This window comes from Lithobates pipiens, unplaced genomic scaffold (genome assembly GCF_037356315.1).
Source record: "Lithobates pipiens isolate NorthernLeopardFrog02 unplaced genomic scaffold, aLitPip1_a1.2 Scaffold_19, whole genome shotgun sequence".
In the NCBI taxonomy this organism is placed as follows: domain Eukaryota; kingdom Metazoa; phylum Chordata; class Amphibia; order Anura; family Ranidae; genus Lithobates; species Lithobates pipiens.
In genome coordinates this window covers 242,707,178-242,727,362 of record NW_027507764.1, presented here as the reverse complement: position 1 = coordinate 242,727,362, position 20,185 = coordinate 242,707,178, and the positions used below count along the sequence as shown (strand labels likewise).

The 20,185-nt window shown below is 45.1% G+C and overlaps 1 protein-coding gene across 9 annotated transcripts in view; it reads left to right on the top strand.

The window, feature by feature from the left end:
* Positions 1 to 20,185, top strand: part of CTNND2 (catenin delta 2) — a 918,973-nt gene that overhangs the window by 670,025 nt on the left and 228,763 nt on the right. For all 9 annotated transcript variants that reach the window (XM_077491861.1, XM_077491860.1, XM_077491866.1 and 6 more), the window contains exon 16: positions 16,986 to 17,159. In XM_077491861.1, the coding sequence (XP_077347987.1) occupies positions 16,986 to 17,159 (174 nt within the window). The remainder of the gene's footprint in view (positions 1 to 16,985; positions 17,160 to 20,185) is intronic.

Here is a 20,185-nt window from a genome sequence, read left to right as displayed (position 1 = left end):
AATCCATTATTCCCATTTTGTGGAGCCGCTCTGGGATGTAGTAAATTCTATGGAGATAGTGAAATTGTAATAGCTTGTCCCTGGCCAAGATCAGTGAGGGTAGCGCTGTCTCCAAGACCTCATCCCAGGATTCCTCTGTGATGGACGGGATGTCCGACTTCCATTGTGCGGACACCCTGCCCATCCTGGCAGAAGAAGATGTCAGTAAAGCAAAGTAATACCGAGATATGAGTTTGGTGTGGTCCTCATCCGCTATTACCTGTTCTAATTTTGATGGGGTTAGTATCACCTCCTGTCTACCATATTGTGCGTGTACAGCATGCCTCAGCTGCAGATACCTATAGAAGAATGTATTAGGCAGCTTGTATTCTATTTTCAAATCTGTAAATTATTTGAATATTCCCTCTTGGAAAAGTTGGTGTGCATACTTAATCCCATATGTTGCCCAATATTCCCCATCTGGTATTTTAAAGATTTCCGTCAGCTGGGGGTTATGCCAGAGGGGGGCGTTGGGCGGCTCAGAGAGGCTAGTTCCCTTTATTTTAACATTGCACATGTGGAATATTTTATGGGATAGCTTCAGTATATCAGCTCCGTGTGCAGGATAAGGGCCATTTTTGTACAATACGTTAATAATGCTTCATAGGAGCGGACCTGGGCCGCTTGAGTAGCCACGGAGGCAATATCCAATGTTGGGAAGCCCCACCAGTGCACATGTGTTAATTGGGAGGCCAGATAATAACACTGTAAATCTGGCAGTGCCAGACCTCCCGATTGAATCTTTAGGTGCAACGTGTCCAATGACACTCTGGTTGGTTTGGCTCCCCACAAAAAGGACATTAGTATCTTATTAACTCCCTGAAATACTTTTTTGGGGACATAGATCGGTGCGTACCACAACAAGTATAAAAATCTATGGAGGTATATCATCTTATATATATTTATTTTACCCAGAAGGTTGAGGGGCAGTGTACGCCACGTCTGTAGATTTTCTTTCAATCTCAGCACTAGAGGTGATATATTGTTCTTAGTATAATTACTCAATGGCAGCTGCACCTCAACCCCCAAATAATGGAACTGGGAAACCTTTTTTAAGGGCACCTCTGACGGCAAGCTAGGATCATACCCTGGGCAGAGCGGGAGGAGCATGGATTTAGTCCAGTTTACTCTGAATCTGGAGTATGCACCAAACCTAGAGATCTAATCAAGTGCCTTCCCCAGTAAGTCTTCTGCATCTGCTAAGTAAAGGAGCATATCATCAGCATATAGTGAGGTTTTTTGTTCTCTATCATTGATTTTACATGTCTTGATTCTGGAGTCTGACCTTAAGCCCGCTGCCAGTGGCTCAATAACTAGGGCAAACAGCAGGGGCGACAATGGGCACCCCTGCCGAGTGCCTCTGGTAATCTCAAATGAGTCTGTGATAATATTATTCACTTTGAGTCTCGCCATTGGCCTAGTGTACAGCAGTTTCACCCATGCCACAAATCTAGGGCCGAAGCCCAACCGCCCAAGGACCATGAGCAAATACGGCCATTCTATTGCATCAAACGCTTTATGCGTGTCTAAGGACACTACTACTTGTGTGTCTTGACCTGGGCCTTCTAATTGGAGAATGGTAAAAAGACGCCTAAGATTTATTGCTGTCGATCTCCCAGGTATAAAGCCCATTTGATCCGGATGAATAACGGATTCTATAACCTTGTTGAGTCTTAGGGCAAGAATTTTAGCTAGTATTTTGGCATCAACATTAATCAATGATATGGGCCTGTACGACTCGCATAGCTCATGGTCCTTGTGCGGCTTCGGTATTAACACAATAAGCGCCTCTTTCAATGATTCGGGAAGCACACCCTGCTCCTGGGCTCCTATATACATGTCCAACAGTTTTGGGGCCAGACTGTCTGCATATGTGTCATACCACTCTACCGGGAAGCCATCTAAGCCTGGCGTCTTATTCGGGCTGAGGGCATGTATTGCAGAGAGTATTTCCTCTATTTTAATGGGAAGTTCCAGGTCCTTCACTGTTTCCTCACCCAATTATAAGAGCGGGATGGGGGCTAGGTACTCAGGAACCTCCTCCCCATAATCCACCCTAGAAGAATACAATTCAGAGTAAAATTGCACAAAAGCATTCGCTATTTCTGTTTGCGTGGTACACAGGATCCTATGATTGTCATATATATGTGGTATAGAAGCTGGGGTCTGCTGTGAGTGGGCCAGGTATGCCATCAATCTATTGTTCTTATTACCGAATTCAAATATGTGTTATGCTTGATATAGAGTTTTTTCCACCAGTACTAAATCTAAGTGTCGCACCTCCTCCCTCCAAATTTTAAATTTGTTTGAATTGGGGTTTTCAATATAGTCCACCTCTGCATCTGTCACTTTCCTTTCTGCATCTAAAAGCTTCCACTGGCTATCTTATCTAAGTTGTTTAATAACCCCAGCAACAGAGCCTCTAAGTGTGGCCTTAAACACGTCCCATGTGACTCCGACATGAGCCTCAGCTCTGTTCTCAAGCCAGAAGTCTTGTATAGATGTCTGCGTAGACCTCTCAAAACTTTCCTCCTTGAGCCACAGTGGGCTCAATCTCACATTGTCTCATTCTTACTAAGAATGTAAAGGCTGACTCTTTGTCGTGACAATTTTCATCCACTTCCAAGATGGATTCGGTTCCGGTTCCTGTAATTCCTCCTGATCGTATTCTGGCTACAGTTCACACCAGACTCACTTCTTCTTTGGGTGACAAAATTCTTGCTGCTCAGGTCCATGCTCCTCCTGAGAAACCTTGTGACTGCTGCTTTGTTCTGGAGAGTCTACGTACTGCCATGCTCCAGACCATTCTCCCAAGGCTGGTGGCCAACCTGGGAAGAATCAACTCTTTTTGGCCATTTCCCAACAATTCTGGTGGCCTAGTCTACGTGCTGATGTAACCGCCTCCATAGCTGCCTGTTCCGTGTGTTCTCAGAGTAAGACTCCACAACACCTTCCAGTGGGTCTCCTATAACCCATACCCAATGGAGAGAGGCTCTGGACCCACCTGTCTATGGATTTCATTGTGGAGTTACCTAACTCCCAGGGCAACACAGTTATCCTAATGGTGGTTGATCGGTTCTCAAAAATGTCTCATTGTATTCCACTTAAGAAGTTGCCCACTTCTAAGGAACTGGCTTCCGTTTTTGCTCGGGAGATCTTTCGCTTACATGGGCTACCCAAAGTGATTGTCTTGGACAGGTGTAGTCAGTTTGTGTCCTGGTTCTGGCGAGCCTTTTTTGCACAGTTGGGAATTGAGCTTGCTTTCTCCTCTGCGTATCACCCACAGTCTAATGGGGCCACAGAACGAGCCAATCAGTCCTTGGAGCAATTTCTACGTTGCTATATTTCTGACGATCATAACAACTGGTCAGGCATCAGACTGTGGGCAGAGTTTGCTCACAATAGTGCCTTGATACTGGACTCAATTTAGATAGATATGAAGGTGCAATCATAAAACGGGTGAGTAGAGAGAATAAGTTAAAAAGTCTTCTTGGTGAGGTAGCATGGTCTGACTTGTGGAGAGTTGGGAACCCACAGACCAGAATCTATTTGTGGGCAGCCCCAGGTGGAGGGTGTCTATCTTGAATTGACATGGTATGTGGGAATGAGAAAGTACAACCATTGGTGCACCCAATTGCTTATCTCCCCTGGGGGATTTCTGATCACTCCCCACTAATGTTTGGGTTAAGTATCGGCGCTAGGGGGAGCCAACCAATCTGTGAAATGCACCCATATTGGCTATCTCAGATTGAGACTCATGATCATATTCCAGAGCAGTTAAATGTTTTTTTTTTGAGGCACATGAGATCTATGCAATGAATGGTACAGCATGGGATGCATTTAAGGCATATCTGCGGACGACACTGAAGTCAACCATATCCCATATCAAACGATCCAGTAGGCAAGGAGAGGAGGAAATAGCTAAATGATGGGAGAAAAGAGGTAGAGCAGTGCCGCTCTGAGAGTAGTATGTCTATTAAAACATGGCTTTATTCATAATTTTAAAAAATGTGCACTCACATTTGAGTAGATAAAAACAGGCATAATAGATCTCCGTGGCCGTCCTCAGCTATCAATCATCCGGTGTGTCTTTCTGGGCTGTAGTAGGGGATCAGACCCCGGTCGCTTCTGGTGGCGTCCGTCATTCCGGGGGGGTGTTTGAAGGAGCACGCAAGCTCCGAACGCGAGCGCTGTAGCTAAGCCCCTCAATCTCAAGCAGCTGACATTCTCCACCTACTGACGTTCTCCACCTGCTGATGTGCTCATTGTAGGACACAAACACCCCGGAGCCCAGCGAGACACACCGGATGATAGCTGAGGACGGCCACGGAGATCTATTATGCCTGTTTTTATCTACTCAAATGTGAGTGCACATTTTTAAAATTATAAATAAAGTCATGTTTTAATAGACATACTACTTTCAGAGCGGCACTGCTCTACCTCTCTTATCTCCTATGTTACAGAGCCTCTTCTGCTCTCTGGAGCCGGCTGCCACTCACAACATTCACCAGAACTTATTAACATAAGTCTGAACTGTAAAAACTGTTCTGAATTGCCACACGAAAAACCCCCACAGCCTTTTCTCATCCCCATTTTTTATCAACCATCTTATGACTGTTCACTAGCAGCTCCCACCAGCGCTCCATCCTCCTCCTTTTTAATAGCTGTATACAAGGAGAAGATGAATTTGTATCTAATCCTTCAAGGGATACTGGCCAGTACAATAGAAGAAATCATGCAATGCTTTTATGAGTTTTATGTTAAGATGTACGCTACTTCATTAACATGCACCGAGGAGGATATAGAAGGGTATCTGGAGGAGGTAGTGTACCTGGAAATAACAAAAGAAAGTGCAAAATTTATGGACGGGGAGATCATGGAGGAAGAAATAAGGGAGGCGATCTCATCGTTTGCTGCTGGTAAATCCCCAGGACCAGATGGCATACCCCTGGAAGTGTACAGTCGATATATAGATCAGATAGCCCCAATTTTAACTAGGGTGTATAGAGAGGCCCTTGTTAGGTGGGAACTCCCATATTCAATGTATGAGGCAACGGTAATATTAATCTTAAAACCAGACAAGGACCCACATGAATGCACCTCTTACAGGCCAATATCCTTGTTAAACTGTGATTTCAAAACCCTTGCCAGAATATTGGCTAGAAGATTAAACACTGTAATAACATCTATAATCCACACAGACCAGACAGGTTTTATACCTGTTAAATAAACATCAATAAATATTCGTAGAAGGCAACTAGTGGCACAAATGAGGGAATATATTCCAGAGTCAGAGGCTCTGGCATCTCTTGATACAGCCAAAGCCTTTGACTCTGTAGAATGGAGATTTTTGCAGGCAACACTGGGGAAGTTTGGGTTTGCCAACAGATTTAAACAATAGGTTAAAATATTATATGCAAACCCGAGATCAAAATTATTGATTAATGGAATACTGACAGCATCAATAAATCTATTCAGCGGCATGAGGCAGGGATGTCCATTATCTCCCCTTTTATTTGCCATTACATTTGAGTCCCTGGCCCTATGGTTTCAGCAGACTGAAGAATACCAGGGGATAGAGTTGGTAGTTCATAGTATAGAACAGATTGGTCTTTATGCGAATGATATTATACTATATGCAGGATACGCAGAACACCCTGATGAAAGCTATGAGTATAATAGACACCTTTCGCCAGTACTCGGGGCTTAATATTAATTGGCAGAAATCTTTCCTTATGCCACTGCATCAAGAACTGGAAATGGAGGAAAGGATAGATACCCCCCACTTAAAATAGTGGACTCCTTTAAGTATCTAGGAATCTATATAACAAGGCAACCTTGGGATGCACTGGCAGCAAACGTAAATCCATTGATGAAGTATATTAAATCTAAGCTGAAAATCTGGAGTAACCTACCACTTACGGTGGTGGGTAGAATAAATTTAATTAAAATGATTTTACTGCCAAAGTGTTTATATATTTTTTCACATTCCCCAGTGATAGTTTCTAAAAACATTATTATATTTATTGGGGCAACCCCAGTTCACATAGGTGGTCTTATATAAGGGTAGACATTTATCAGACCTTTCCAGAATTTGACAGAAGGAGGGGATGGGTGTTTCCAATTCATTGTGATGGCTTTACAAGCGTAAAACAGTAATAGATTAATGAGTATTCTTCTAGCCATGGTCACTGACAGTTGTTCAGCAAATCCTAGCAAACAATATCTTGGGTCACATGGTATATGGATTTTGGTTACACGTTTAATCACTTGAAGGACCTCTTGCCGGTATTGCTGTATTGCCGGACAGCGCCAAAAAATATGGAAAAACTCTCCAGGCTGGTGCGTGCATCACCAACACAATGTATGTAGTATGCTCTGTACAAAATGTTATATTAAACCTTCTTATCCCTGGCAGAGACCAGGGGGAGAAGGGGAAATCCCAAATCTCCCCCCAGTCATCCTCGTCCAGTTCTGGGATGTCCTCCTCCCATTTCCTGTTGGGAGGAGGACAACTCAGAACTAGCAGCCATGAGTAGGTAGTCATAAAGTTGGGACATGGGTTTCTCCAGGTCCTTCACTCAGAAGGTAGATTCCAATTCTGAGTATGATAAAGTTACCGGTTGACTCAGAAATTGACATAGGAAGGCATGGGCAATCTGGAGGTATCTAAAATATGCATGAGCAGGTACATTCAATTTTGCAGGTAGAGTATGAAAAGAGGACAGCTTGGTGTTAGTGATAATATGTTCCAGCTTCACAATTTTGTATTTGGCCCAAGCCTGTGGATCTGGGATGGTCTAGAAGTGTGGGCATTCAACCACAATGGTCTATGTGGAGATTAAGAATTTGGCTGGGACGTCTGCAGAGCTTCACTAATTTTACACACTTGTATGGTTGTGCACATGGAAGGAGTGAGGTGGTTTGGATATTTTTTCCCCCTAAACATCAGCCCCCGTGAGGCCTCCAGAGATTTGACAATTGCTGCCTCCAGCACTATAACAAAGTTTGTTAGATCAGGCTGAAGCCACCAATGAACAGTCACCAGCTGGGTAGCCAGGAAATATTTATAACAACCAGGAAGAGCCAACCCCCGCCATCCACAGGCCTGGTCCAGGTGGTATATTTATATCTGGGTGGTTTTGATCCTGTCAGGAACCATGAAACAGACTGAGACAGAAGTACAAACAAATCACACTTGTTTATTAATAATAAAAATAAAAAGGTAAATAGAAAAAAGCGTAGTCAAGCATAGCCAGAGTCCAGTAGCCAGATTGGGTAGTCAGCCAGTCCAAAGTTCATTAAACAGATCGGGTAATCAGCCAGTCCAGAAGTCAGGGATCCAAGGAGAGCAACTGCAAGCAGGATAAGAAGCCAGGAGGGATGTCAGCAAGCCAGTCTTGAAACACACAGCAGGAGATGTTTCCTTGTGATGTGACCAACATGAAGGCAATGGAGAAATGAGCTGGAAGGCTTTAAATAGGCAGGTAAATAGTAAATAGTTTGATGGAGTTTTTTTGAAAGCCACTGAGGAAAGTTTCTAAAAATATATGTGAATTTGTGGAGGACCTTCATTTTTAAGAGGTTTTTGCGTCCAGTTAGTGAAAGGTGTAGATTGCTCCATGCCTTCAGTTTAGCCTTAACCCCAGCCAGCACAGGGTCCAGGTTGAGCTTCACAAAGTCCCTACTATGTCTGGATATCATAATTCCTAAATAGGTAAAGTGATCAACCCACTGCATCAGGTGAGAGGGGGGTGAGGAAGCTCTAGCCTCCTCGTTTACTGGAAACAGCTGGGATTTGTGCCAATTCACCCGTAAAACCCGTGAAGGCTGAAAAGGTGTTCATAATTCTAAGGGCACCCTGCAGAGAGGCTCCAGCTTCATTCAAGAAGACCAGTAAATCATCGGCATAGAGAGCTACTCTCTTCTCCAGCCACCCCACCCGAAGTCCACAAATCTCAGGCGAAATTCTGAGGGCTTCAGCAATGGGTTCTATGGCCAGGGCGAAGAGGGCTGGGGAGAGAGGGCATCCCTGTCTGGTGCCCCTCTGCAGTGGAAAGGGGGCAGACAGCAAGCCATTAAGCCTTATGCTTGCCAGGGGGCTGGTGTAGAGTGTACGTACCCAATCGATACATTTTAGTGGGAATTCCATCCTCCTCATCACCTCCCATAGATACACTCATTCCACACTATCAATGCCTTTCTAGTATATTCTAGTACACCGATTTGTGCAGGGGGCATGGATATTGGAGAATAATCTGCGTTTTTTAATATCAGTGCACCTACCAGGCATAAAGCCAGTTTGATCCGGGACTACAAGGTATTTTATAATTTTATTTAGTCTGGTGGCAAGTAACTTGGTAAGGATCTTCAGATCAAAATTGAGAAGTGCAATTGGTCTGTAGGGGGCACACAGCTTGGGATCCTTATTGGGCTTAGGTATTAAAATAACATGGGTTTCCTTCATGGAGGGGGGGTAAAGAGCCTGCTAGTAAACAGGATTTAAACAACTCGGCCAGTCTTGGGGCAAGCAATTCGATGTGGGTTCTATAGAATTCCATGGGTAAGCCATCGGGGCCTGGGGCCTTACCAGCCGGGAAAACTGTATGGCAAGTTAAATTTCTTCTGGTGTGATGTCTGCAACTAGAAGATTCCTCTCAGAATCAGAGAGCCAGCCTAGTGCCAAAGTATCTAAAACAGAAATCATTGGTGCAGGGTCAAAAGCATCTGGCAAGGAGGAAGTGTACAGTGTAGTGTAAAATCTGGTGAATTCAGTTAGGATGTCCTCCTGTGAGATGGCCATTGCGCCATCTGCTGTGAGGCTTTCTGGGACTACTGAAAGGAGTCTATCTTGCTGTGCATGCCAGTAATCTGCTATTCTTGTCTCCATACTCAAAAAAGACTGTATGCCAAGTCTAGTGACTTTCAGAAACATGAAAATGCAATTCCCTCCTAAGTGAGGAGAGATGTTAAAAGTTTGGGGCAGTGGATGATGCAGAGTACTGACCTAAGACCCTATCAACCTTGTGTTGCAGTGAACAGACTACACCACCTTGCTCCGCCTTCACATCAGCCACAGCAGAGATATACTGTTCCCTGGTGTGAGCCTTTAACGCATCGCAAGCCATCTCTGAGGAGGCCAACTCCACATTTATTGCTCAATATTCCTGAAATTTAGGGGGAATTTGGCCATGAACTGACTCATGAGTAATCCAATGGGGTTGTAGCCTCCACAGGGTTAGTTTGCGTGACTTTGGAGTCCTAATGGTTAATTTCAGCAGGTTGTGATCTGAGAGAAGGGCTGTGTTTGCAAATGCCAGGTCTATACATTATGAGGTCTTAAAGGTGGTAAAGAAACAGGAGTAGGTTCTGTCTTGAGGATGTAACCATCTCCATACCTCTGTAAGGTCAGTGGCATGTGCTCAGGTGCCCAGATCTGAGTTGAAAATAGTTAGTGGTGAGGGCCTAAGTCTCTTGATAGAGTGGTGTTGAAGTCACCCATGAACAGAATTTAGGCAGGGCAATGCGGAACCAGCCTCTCATGTAAGGTGTACAGGGACTGCACCTGACTAGGAGGGGGCAGGTAAGCATTGCTAATGATATATATTATATATGGTCAACACCAACATGAGATATTTCCCATGACGGTCTAGATGGACATCATGGATTATACACGGTATTTGTTTACTGATCAGGATAGACACCCCATAGGAGTATGTGGAGTAGGTTGCATAGTATGCTTTTTGTACCCATGTTTTTTTAAGAGCCAGTACTCTGATTCCATTAAGTGGATCTCTTGTAGCAATACTACGTGGATTGTGTAGTTTTAAGTATTGAAACAGCAGCTACCGCTTGTACTTGGAATTGAGCCCCCTGATATTCCATGACAAGATAGTCAAGGACTCTTTATCGGAATTGGCCATCATGGAATACCAGGTGGGCACCGGATCAGGATGGGATCAGCAAGACACTCCGCATTGAGGTTATCATAGAAAAGAGCATTGTGTGAGTCTTTAGAGTAAAACACATTTGAGCAACAGTGTTTACATGTAAATCCTTAAAATATATACCCTCCTTTCCCCCAAAAAAATAACTCCCTACTTTTACACCATGAAAACAAAATATTATGGCCAAAAACAGGGGCTAAAAAGAAGAAAAAATCAGATGCAGGGTTTATTCCCATAACTTGACAACAAGGTTAAAACTTCAGGTCTCTGGGTCACCTTGAAGCATTGCACACAGGGCTGGTGCAGGTGGAACACACCCCAAGGAACTACTGACAGTACCTGTGTGAGTTTCAGAGGCAAGTAGGGTGAGGGAAAACTGGGGTAAACTTTAGCAGTGTGCCGTGTAGATGGAGTTCCCCACTTCTGGAGCATGCTGTCAATGGCAGGATCCCAGCCTCCCTGAATAGCTGCAACAAGCAGAATTGTAATCCAGTGGGGAGGTCTTGAAAGGATCAGCGGGAATCAAGCCAAGAAACAGCTGCAGCAGTGGTTTAAAAGTAGCAGGTGCAACTGCCACCACCCTAAGCTTGCTGGGGTACAGGAGGCTGTATTTCAGGCCATTCTCCCGGAGGCACTTGTGGATTCCCGTGAAGGAACTACATCGTTGCACTTCAGGAGAGTAGTCGGGGTACAGGGAGAACTTGGAGTTTTCAAATGAGAGCTCCGCGGCAGTTCTGGTGGCTGCCAGCAATCTATCCGTCTCGGTAGTTGAGGAGTTTAATCAGGAAGGGTCTAGGTGGGACTCTGGGGATAGATGGGATAGTGGGGACCCTGTGGGCCTGCTCCACTACAAACGTGGGTGGGAGAGCCATGAGGCTTAGCAGCTTGGCTAGGAACCCCTAAGCAGGTTTGGCACCCTCGGCCCATTCAGGGAGCCCCACCACTCACAGATTATTACGACAGAGTCTGTTCTCCATGTCCCCAGTATTTTCATGTAAGGATTGTACTTGTTTTTGGAGGATTCTCAGTTCCCTGGAGTCCTCTTGCACTGTGTCTTCCACCTGGGATATACAGGATTCCGCCTCAGACATCCAGGACCGGAACTTGTCCATGTCATGCCTGATTATACTGACCTTGGTGGACACTGTGTCGATCTTGGCAGTAAGTGTCTCCTTTGAGGCGATAGCAACCATCAGGTCCGCCGATGAAGGCTCTGTGTCTCCCATGCTTGTAGAAGCTATCTGAGTGCTCGCTGTTACACATGATGAGGAGGAGGGGGCAGGACATGTGGTCAAGATTGCCTGCCGATGGGGGAGACCGGGCCTGGGGTGCTGTGTGTTTGCCATATTTTCTCTTCCTCCGGAGCCATCTAGCAGGTCAGGAGTAATGGAAAACTGGAGAGGCACCTTTCGGACACCCATATATGAGGTTGGATGCGCCGACCGCAATGGCAGGATAACAAAAAGGATTAGGTAGAAGCGGAGCTCAGCTACTGCACGTCTCTGCCTGGCATCGCCATCTGGACATGCTGCCTTTCCCGCGAAACAGCTCCTTGGAACCTCTTTGGATGGCATTAGTAAGCGTGCCACCGGTTGTAACAGTGTATTACTCCAACAGGCCAGGAAGGCTAAGGAGCCACGCTGTAGGCAAGGGCCCTCTTTTTTTCCATTCACTTATGGCTTTTCCGTCCGCCTGGAGCTTCGGTATAACGTCCCCAGCCCAACAGGATGACCACGGACGGACAAAAACGTCCCTGGAACCGCAAACCCAACAAGTATAAGTGCTACCGCATGAAGGTTTGTCCCCACCCATGTCTCGGGTAGGGGGTCGCCTTCAGGAGTTTGCAGCCCGGTGGTCCCCTCGGTTTTCGACCAATGGACCTGTGACCTGATTTCCTCAGGCTACAAGATAGAGTTGCTCTCTTGGTTGCCAAACAGATTCTTCCCTTCCAGCATACCCATATCCCCGGCTTGCCGGGAGGCTCTCTTGGGGGCAGTAAGGGATTTGCTGAGTGGCAGGGTGGTTGTACCGGTTCCGGAATCGGAACGTTTCCAAGGATTCTACTCAAATATATTTGTAGTTTCCAAGAAGGAAGGGGTACGTCCAATCTTGGACCCAAAAGCCCTCTATCACTTTGTTAAGGTGTAGAGGTTCAGAATGGAATCAGTCGCCCAGTAGTTGCTGCACTCCATCAAGGGTACTCCCTGGCACCCTTGGATATCCAGGATCCATACCTGCACATACCTATATGCCTGTGGTTCTCCCTTTTGGTCTGACATCATCCCCCGAGTCTTTTTTTTTTTTTTTTAAACAAAACAAGTTTATTGGTACATGGTACAGTAACAAGTTGCATTTGTAAGTACATGCGGTAACTAAGAGCAGTAACAGGCAGAAGTAGCTCCATAGCCAAAAGGAGAAAAACACACAGGTCAAGTCTATGAGCATCATATCAGTAAACACAGGAAGAAATCACGAAGACTGTATTACAAAAAGGGAGGGAAGAAACCACTATTATACATTAGTACGGGTCATCCGGGAAAATCAGGATATTACAGTATGGCTAGCCTACACAAGTGTCCGGGTCATTGAGCCAACGATCCCAGATCTTATTGAATTTAGTTGGGCAGCCCCTATGTGCATAGATAACTTTCTTCAATGGCAAAGTTAGGTTAACCTCCGCTACCCAATCTCTAAACGACGGAGTCTCCGGTCGCATCCATAGCCTGGCAAGCAATTTCCGAGCACAAAATAAGGTTTCCTGAACAAAAGCAGCATCTGATGGGCCCGCCGGGACGCCCAGCTCAAGGCCTAAAAGACAAGCCTTGGGGTCCACCTGAAGGGGGGAGCCCATGTGATCGTGGAGAAATTGAACCACCTGTAGCCAAAAGGTCTGAACGTCTGGGCATGACCACACCAGATGATAGAAAGTGCTCGGGAGACATCCACAGTGCGGACACCCTGGTTCCAGGGAGGGTTTGTATTTGCGAATTCTGGCCGGGGTAAGATATGATTTGTGTATGATGTACAGTTGAGTCAGTCTGTCCGTTATTCTGGGGGAAACTAACTTGACCCCATCTAAGATCTCCTCCCATGCCTCACCCTCAAGCGGACCCACGTCTTCCTCCCACCGATATCTCGCCGCCTCCGCCAGTCTGGCTACCGTCCGTCTCCTAAGATAGTCGTATAGGGTGGAAATTAACTTCGTGGGCTCCTCCCCAATTATCACACCCACTACTGACAATCCCCCGAGTCTTTACCAAGGTTTTGACTCTGGTTTCGACATTGCTACGGCAACATGGGATCGCGATCGTGGGATATCTAGACGATCTCCTCCTGAGAGCATTTTCTACCTCAGAGTTAGAGGAGGATGTAGCGATCACCATGCAGACTCTGCAAGAATTCGAGGGGCTGTTGAACCTAAAGAACTCGGTAATTGTACCGACTCAGCTTTTGGAGTACCTAGGCTTGCTACTAGACTCTATGGAAGCAAGAGTTTTCTCCCTTCAGACAAGCTGCAGACTCTCAGATCCACGGTAAGACTGCTGATGAACCACAGGTGGTCGTCACTTCGCTTTTGCATTCGAGTCCTGGGGCTTATGGTGGCCTCCTTTGAGGCTGTACTGTTTGCCCAGTTCTACACCAGAGTCTTGTCTAAATGGGACAAATCTCAGTTGTCCCTGGATCGTCAGATTCAGGTGAGTCAATCAGTCAGAGAATCACTGATCTGGTGGCTGAGGTCCCCGGTGATTCAGAAAGTCGTTCCTACCTCTAAAGTGGATAGTGATCACAACGGACACCAGCCTTTTTGGCTGGGATGGAATAATGGGGGTTCAGTCGGCTCAGGGCCTCTGGTTGACGAAAGAATCCGAGTTGCCAATCAATCTGCTTGAACTGAGAGCGATCAGGCTGTGCCTCTCAATGAGACTGCAAGGACATCCGATCAGGGTCCAGTCAGACAACGCCACTGCAGTGGCATACGTCAATCACCAAGGGGGGACAAGAAGCTCAGCCACGGCACAAGAGGACGCTGACATACTTCAGTGGGCAGAGCGACATGTACCGGTTTTGTTGGCCATTTACATTCCCGGAGTGGAGAACTGGCAGGTGGACTATCTGAGTCACCAGATGCTGGACCTCAATGGGAAGGTGCCAAGATTCGTGTCCAGGACAAGAGATCTGTGGGCAGACGCGTCAGCCACGCTGGTGGCTCAGTGGGATCAGTACCAGCTGATCTACACCTTTCCTCCACTGAAACTGTTGCCGCATCTGATTCGCAGAGTGGAAGCCGAGGGGATCCCAGTAATACTGGTTGCCCCAGATTGGCCTCAGCGTCTTTGGTACGCAGACCCGGTGCGTCTGGTGGCAGACGCTCCCTGGCGTCTGCTGTTGTGAGAGGACCTCCTATCTCAAGGTCCGATTCTCCATCCTGCTTTACCATCGCTGGCTTTAACGGCATGGCTATTGAGAGCCAGGTGTTGAGGAACTGGGGTCTGTCGGACTCAGTGATTCCAACTATGTTGAGGGCACGGAAATCTTCTTCTCGGAAGATATACCATCATACCTGGAAGGCCTACATCTCCATGTGTGAGGAGAAAGGATCGCATCCGCGCTCCCTTGCCATATCCAGGAGTTTACCAGAGATTAGCATTAAGCACCATCAAAGGGCAAATATCAGCCTTAGCTGTCTTTTTTCAATGACCCCTGGCATCGCACTCCTTAGTGAGTACCTTTGTTCAGGGGGTACGACACGTAGTCCCTCCGGTGCGTCCACCGTTACTCCCTTGGGATTTGAACCTGGTGTTGTCTGCGCTTCAAAAACCACCGTTTGAAAATATCAGGGAGATTCCCTTTTTGACTCTTTCCCACAAAGTGGTCTTCCTAGTGGCCATCACAACGGCCTGGAGGGTTTCGGAACTGGCGGCCTTGTCTGGCAAGTTGCCTTATCTTGTTATCCATATGATAAGGTGGTGTTGCGTTCGCAACCATCCTTTCTACTGAAGGTGGTCGCGGCTTTTCACATTAATGAGGACATGGTGTTACCATCTCTCTGTCCTAGGTCAAAACACCCTAAGGGGGTGGCCTTCACGCTCTGGGCATGGTTCGGGCTCTGAAAGTGTATTTGTCTACCACTGCTCCCTTTCGGAAGTTAGAGTCGCTGTTTGTCTCGGTAGCTGGTCCCAAGAAAGGCATGGCGGTCTCATCAGCCACCATTTCCAGGTGGATCAGACAGATTGTAGTACAAGCCTACGCTTTAAAGGGGCAGGTGCCCTTTTTTCCGGTTACAGCCCACTTCACAAGGGCAATCGGAATGTCTTGGGCCTTCCGACACCAAGCGTCTGTCGCTCAGGTGTGTAGGGCGGCGACCTGTTTGTCTGTCCACACGTTTACCAAGTTCTACAAGGTAGACGTCAGTGCATCGGCTGATGCCTTTTTTTGGCCGCAAAGTCTTGCAGGCGGCCATATGGTTACAAATGAATATGCAATATTTTACCCTTTTTTCCTGTTTTTTCGATAAAAACACAGTACTGTTAAGTTAATGCACTGTTGCATTACATTCCGCAGTTTTTTGTGCGGTTGTGGGTAGTAGCTCCTGTTGAGGGTACCCTGGTTTTGCGGTGGATTTCTCCACGCACTGTTGTTTTTTGTGGGTAAAGTTTCACTAGTTCCCACTTGCCACGGTGGATGAAGATTTTATGCTGTTTTCCCACCCCTCGTTTGGCACTGCTTGGGGACATCCCAATGGCTAAGAGAGGAGCTGTGTCGGTCGTGAATATAAGAGAAAATAGGATTTTTTTGTACTCACCGTAAAAACTTTTTCTTTGTAATTCACTGACCGACACAGCACCCGCCCCTCCTTTTTTCTTTACATTATACTGCTTGTTGACGTACTGAGGTCTGCTAGCAGACAGGAGGGTTGATACCTAAGGGACCACCCCCATGGGCGGAACTAAAAATTCTGAGTGTTGTCTTACAACTTTGCCTAGTATTTCTCCTAGGGGTAAGGTATACGACCCAATGGCTAAGAGAGGAGCTGTGTCGGTCGGTGAATTACAGAGAAAAGGATTTTACGGTGAGTACAAAAAATCCTATTTTTTCTTGCTGCTTTATCCTGCAGTGAAATGATCTACTCGTTTTGTGCCTTACTGAGATATCAGTGGGCGGAGTAAGTATGAATCCTTCGATGCAGCCTGCAAACATCACTGTAGGAAGTAGGATTGTTTGGCACTATTGCGGTCACTTGTATTGAATCAATATGTATGTTATACATAAAAACAGATCCTATGGAGGACACTGCTCCTGTGCTTGTATGATACACTAGCAGCCAGGCTCGCTGTTAAAGTTGATGCCTAACAAAGTCAGTGAGTTGCCTCACAAGCCTCTGGAATGTCAGTAAAAAAGGATGGCTACCAGGCAAAAGGAATACTCCATCAATCATTGCTAATAGATGTGCCCCACATGATTGCCCTTTTCACTTTTGGGGCAGATCCATCAGGCATCATTTATGGAGAATTCCTCTTGTCTACTAGTCATCCCACATTACACTCTGGAAGCTAATCAGATGGTTTACAAAGCATGTTAGGTAGCAGCCGAGAGATAGGGAAGAGGAGGGTGAGAGCTGATGCTACACAGACACTTGGAGCCTCCCCACATGGAAGGAAAAGAGTCATGTGGGGCAGCTTCAATAGACTAAATGAGGTGCAGATGGAGCATGTGCACTATGTGTGGCAACGGAGAAGCTGGAAGAACGGCTGCTCTAGGCTTGCCACACACAGGGACATAACGACATGATCAACCAGGTATTTACCAGAAAGTAACAAATGGCTGATGATAAGCTTCTGCAAACAGATATAGTACATGGTTCTAAAAAATATATGATATACTGTACATTGAGAATTGTTTTGGATTACACTTTGGGTAAAAGGATATCCACTATACAGCAACTACAGTATGTACCCACTCTTATGAAATAATAGGCATATGTATCTTCTTCTTTTACAGTGGGATGGAGTTGGACCTTTTCCTGATTGCGTAGACCCACCAAAAGGAATCCAGATGCTATGGCATCCATCAATAGTTAAACCCTACCTCACACTTCTTTCTGAATGCTCAAATCCAGACACTCTGGAAGGTGCAGCTGGAGCATTACAGAACTTAGCTGCAGGAAGCTGGAAGGTAAGAGTTTTAGTCCACCTAATTCAACCAATTAGAAAAAAACTATACCCACAGTTGATCCAGAGGAAGGCAAAAAATATAAAGCGTGGTCCAATTCTTTTCAGTGAGGGGAAACATAATTCCTTCCTAAACCCCCAAAACAATCAGTTTTCCCCTGGATCAACAATCTCTGGTGTTATTACCTATAAATGTTAAAGTGGAATTCTGGCTTAACCCTGACTAATCCTAAAACTGTCCTCTTCCCCCCACCCCCTACACCTATGCTAACTAACTTTTGTAATAAAGATTTAAGATGTATACACTTACCTATTTTCATGGCAAACCAGTCTGGTCACATGATCCAGCTCACCTGTGTTAGCCAGTGCAACTTAAAAGAAGCAGAGGAAGAGCTGGCAATGGTTGGGCCATTAAAGCCTTAGGGTGATGTTACCGCTTCAGGCTTTACTAACAATTTTTTTTCCCACATGATTAGACTTAAATCAGCTGAAAATAGGTAAGTATATACATCTTTCTTACACATGTTAGATGTTGGGAGGCAGTAGCGGACAGTTTTAAGAGTAGAGTTTTTTTTTTTGTCTATTTAAGAAGTGTCTAACTCAAAGGGAATTGTACATACTATGAATAATGTATTCCATGCCTCACTCTCACTTGAACCCAAACAATGCCTATTGGGAATACTAGATACCCTCCTATTAACTACCTACACTAAGGAAGTGGTGGCTAGAGCCTTATTCCAGGCATATAGAGTTCTTCTAAAGCAATGGAAGTCATTACACCCCTCCTACCCAAAAGGAATGGCTGCAATGCATGGGGACACTTAGATTATAGAAATATATATATAACCAACACGGGTTGCCCCAGCAACATGATAATCTTTGGGGTCCCAGGTTGGACACCCCTAGCTTGAGCCCATTTGAACTAGTAATGGATAGACCTCTTGTAGGATAACACACACCCCTAAAGTATACTGCTTTATATGTCTGGAAGGCTACCTAGATGTACTCTGTGACTGAGCCAACACGGGAGTTCTCTCTGGTATGATGAATTTATGGTCTAATGTCAGTTCTGCATTTTCGGTGTACTATGACATGTTTATATTACGAATCAAATCTTTTTTTTTAAAACTGTCATCTGAGCTGGCCAGAACTAGTTCATGTGGGAGTCTATTCTATATTTTTATATCTCTTACTGTGAAGAGGCCTTTCTGTACCTGGAGGCCAAACCTCTTTTTTCCTCCAGAGTACCCCCTTGTCCTTTATATTCACCTAAAGTGAATAACTCTGCACCAAGTTCTCTATACTGTATGGACCATGTTTGTCTTTATAAATAGTGATTATTAAACCCCTCAATTGCCTTTTCTCAACAGCGAATAAATTCAGCTCAGCTAACCTCTACTCATATCAGAGGTTCCCCTTGCCACTTATAAGTTTGGTTGTCCTTCTCTGCACTTTTTCCAGTTCCATAATATTCTTTTTTTTAAATGGTGCCCAAAACTGAGCTGCATATTTCAGATGAGGTCTTACTAATGTTTTGTTCCAGGTGAAAACGATGTCTGTCTCTCTTTCAAGTCTATACTTTTTTTTTAATACAAAATCAAAAAATGGATGCTGCTTGCTTTAGAAACTGCAGCTTGACATTGATATTATTAAAGCTATGATATACCTGAATACCCAGATCCTTCTCAAACATCGACTCCCCAAGTTGCACTCCCTCTAGAATGTATTATGCTTGCATGTTTTTTCCCCATAAACGCTATAGCACTAATAATGAATGAATGAATGAAATACTTGTATAGCGCACAATGCGAACTGAATCGCCTCTAGTAGATACTAATAGGTAAAAATTAGAAGTCCCAACACTGAACCTTGTGGTATGCCACTAAGACTTTAGACAATTTTTTAATCACTATTTTGTGAATATGATCTTTTAGCCAGTGCCTGTCCATTTACAGACTGAATTTTCAAAGCCTATAGATCCGAGGTTGGCAACCCTTCTTCGATCACGATCTACCTGTCAATCATGTGACAGCCAACAGGTAGATCACGATCAGTGCTGTGCCGATGCTTCCCTCCAGCCCCCACCACTTTCCTTAAAAGCAGAGCAGAGCTAAAAAGCCTAATATGGGATGGTAATTATATCCATTGGAGTGCCACATTTCCAATTTTAAAGCCAGAAAATGAAACCCCTATTGTGGACTTTTAAGGCACAAATAACTAAAGTAAGAGTATACTTAGTTATTTGTGCCTTAAAAGTCCACCATAGGCATCTCATTTTCTGGCTCCTGGAATTCTCAGCCATGTAGTTCCCTCCTTTCCCCTGCAGTCCCTGCTCACTTACACAGGGAATCACTTGACTGGACCAGAACAGGCTCAAAATAAGTAAGTGTACACTATTTTTTTCACAGGTTAGGCAGCATGGGTAACAGGAAGGTACATTTTTAAATATAATTAATTAAATATAAGTTAGGCAGGAATTCCACTTTTAATGAAATCATTTTATGGTCACTGCTGCACAGATGTTTTTATCTGAATATTAGTCATAAGCTCCACATTGTTTGGGATTAACAGGTCTAGCAGAGCATAGTTTCTAGTTGGGGTGCCTATTGTCTCTACCACAAAGTTGTCATCTAATAGGTTTATACATTTCTGCCCTTTAACTGTTCTAGCAGTGCCGTTACTCAGGTTAATTTCAGGAAAGTTAAAATCTCTCATTATTACCACTGTCCCAGCCCTTGCTGCCCCTATCTGTGCAGTGCAAGTTTGTACCTCTTTTTGAATACTAGGGGTGTGTAAAAAACTCCAATAATTACCTTTGCTGTGCATGCATCTATATGCAAGGCCGGCCGGCCGGCCATACATGGTTCAAACTGGTAATGGGCAGGCTGTTAATGGGCAGCGGTAAGGTAAGGGTAGATATATACATTACTTTGCACAGAAATTAGGAAGTCACCTATCATCAGCACCTTATGCCAGAGGATTGTCACCAGCACTTTGTCATTTTATGCTGACAATACTTATATACAGCCA